Source organism: Pteropus vampyrus, unplaced genomic scaffold (genome assembly GCF_000151845.1).
Source record: "Pteropus vampyrus isolate Shadow unplaced genomic scaffold, Pvam_2.0 Scaffold14517, whole genome shotgun sequence".
Lineage (NCBI taxonomy): Eukaryota > Metazoa > Chordata > Mammalia > Chiroptera > Pteropodidae > Pteropus > Pteropus vampyrus.
The window spans coordinates 1-1,675 of record NW_011903298.1 but is presented as its reverse complement, the minus strand read 5'-3'; the positions used below and the strand labels follow the sequence as shown (position 1 = coordinate 1,675).

Below are 1,675 nucleotides of genomic sequence, written 5' to 3'. Positions count from 1 at the left end.
GGCGCGGGTGCTGACACTTGTGCCACGCGGCCCCAGTCATGTGTAAAGATTCCTTCCCCCGCCTAGAAAAATACACGCTGCCAACTCGAGGCCTAAGGCTTAACGACTCTTGAGGCCCTTGCGGGGGGGTCACCTGACTGTCGGGCTGGGTGGCCGCACGTGGGAGAGGCTTATCAAATACAGTCAGGTGGCTTTTAAAAAAATCTGTTTTCCCATTTTTTTTTCTAAAAAAGGAAAAACAAGTTGCCATTTGCCTGGCTTCTTTCGCGCGTGTGTGTACGCACACGCAGGAACAGCTCGGGAGGGGGCTGTCATGCAAAGAGGCAGGACAAGGTGACCTCGGCGTCCTGTGCAGTGGGGAGGAGCAGGCACCAGACGCTGTCGCGTGCTGCGCTCCTCACGCCCACTGAGAGCCCCGCGCGTGCGTCGGCCTCTCCCCGCCTGTCTGCACACGGCAGGTCCCAGCACGGCATCAGTGAGGAATCTGTTGCTTCAGGTGGACAGTCATGCCGGCCTGCCCGTGGCGGGGCGAGTGACTCATGGGCGCAGGACCCCGTGGGCACACGCCTCTGGACTGGCCAGCAGGCGGCTCTAGGGACAGAAGTGGGCGCAGTGGGAGCGGGGGGCGTCTCAAGGTGGGGAGCTCCAGGGGGACGCCGAGGGCTGTCCGTTGTTCCAGCATTCCTAAGTGACGGCAGTGGAGGACGCGGCCTGGACGGTCGTCCACGTCGCCCTGTGAAGGCCGAGGGGCCGCGCGTCTCCAGGCTGTGAGGGGGGAGGAGGCCCCGAGCCGACGGCCACGTTCTAGACGCCTATGGTTTGCAGCACCCGCCGCTCGCTGTCGTTGAGGTGGCCTGAGAACATGGGGTAGCAGGGCTGCTGGGCGAACTGGCAGAGGAAGTCCGTGAGGTACGCCTGCAGGGGGAGGGGTGGCATTACCACGGGCACTGGGACGAGAACCCCAAGTGGCCTCGGACATGGCACCCCAAGAGGCAGTTCCCTCCTTTCTTGGGTCTGGTTTAGGTTCAGCCTGGAGACTGAAGTCCACGGGGAGACACGCATCATACCGCGCTGAGGACTGTCACAACGCAGCCCCAGGACACTGGGTCACCACACGGACACACCCGTGGGGCGCCAGGTTCCAGGCTAGCGAAGCCCGTGACCACGTGGCACGGCAGGAGCTCGCCGCCCTGCGGCCGCCGGTGGACGAGGCCAGGGCTGAGCCCACGTGCCTGTCCTGAGGCTGGACACACTGCCCCTGGCGGCTGCGGTCTGAGGACGGGCTCACCTGCAGGTCGATCTGGTAGAGAGGGTCCTTCAGGGCGTCGGGGTCGTCCTCCTCGTCGTCCTCGTAGTAGTCCTCCTCTGCCAGATACAGCCCCGTGGGTGGGTCAAAGCGAGGCTACCTGGGCGCCACCCCTGTGCCCACTCCCAGCACCAGGGTGCAGAGGCCACGGCGGTCCCCCTAGCAGCTCACCATATTTGCTCGTGGCGAGGATGTCGGACAAGAGCTGGCCGGCGAGCCCGTCCTCCTCCTCCTCCTCGTCGTCCTCCGGGTCCTCCCACATGTCGTTGGAGTCGTCTGCGCGGAGACGAGAAGCAGCTGGGGGGATGTGCAGATGCCCCCACAACAGGCTGGGACCCATGCCCTGAGGGTTTCTGCAGCGGGGCCTGC

The 1,675-nt window shown here is 64.8% G+C and overlaps 1 protein-coding gene across 1 annotated transcript; it reads right to left on the bottom strand.

Annotated features, from left to right (window-relative positions):
- Positions 1-91: 91 nt before the first annotated feature.
- Positions 92-1,639, bottom strand: LOC105310873 (importin-9-like). Its single transcript, XM_011386966.2, has 3 exons — positions 1,478-1,639; positions 1,289-1,365; positions 92-915 (listed from the first exon to the last, which is right to left on the bottom strand). The coding sequence occupies exons 1-3, from the start codon at positions 1,566-1,568 to the stop codon at positions 805-807; spliced, it is 279 nt and encodes a 92-aa protein (XP_011385268.1). The 5' UTR covers positions 1,569-1,639; the 3' UTR covers positions 92-804.
- Positions 1,640-1,675: the final 36 nt, after the last annotated feature.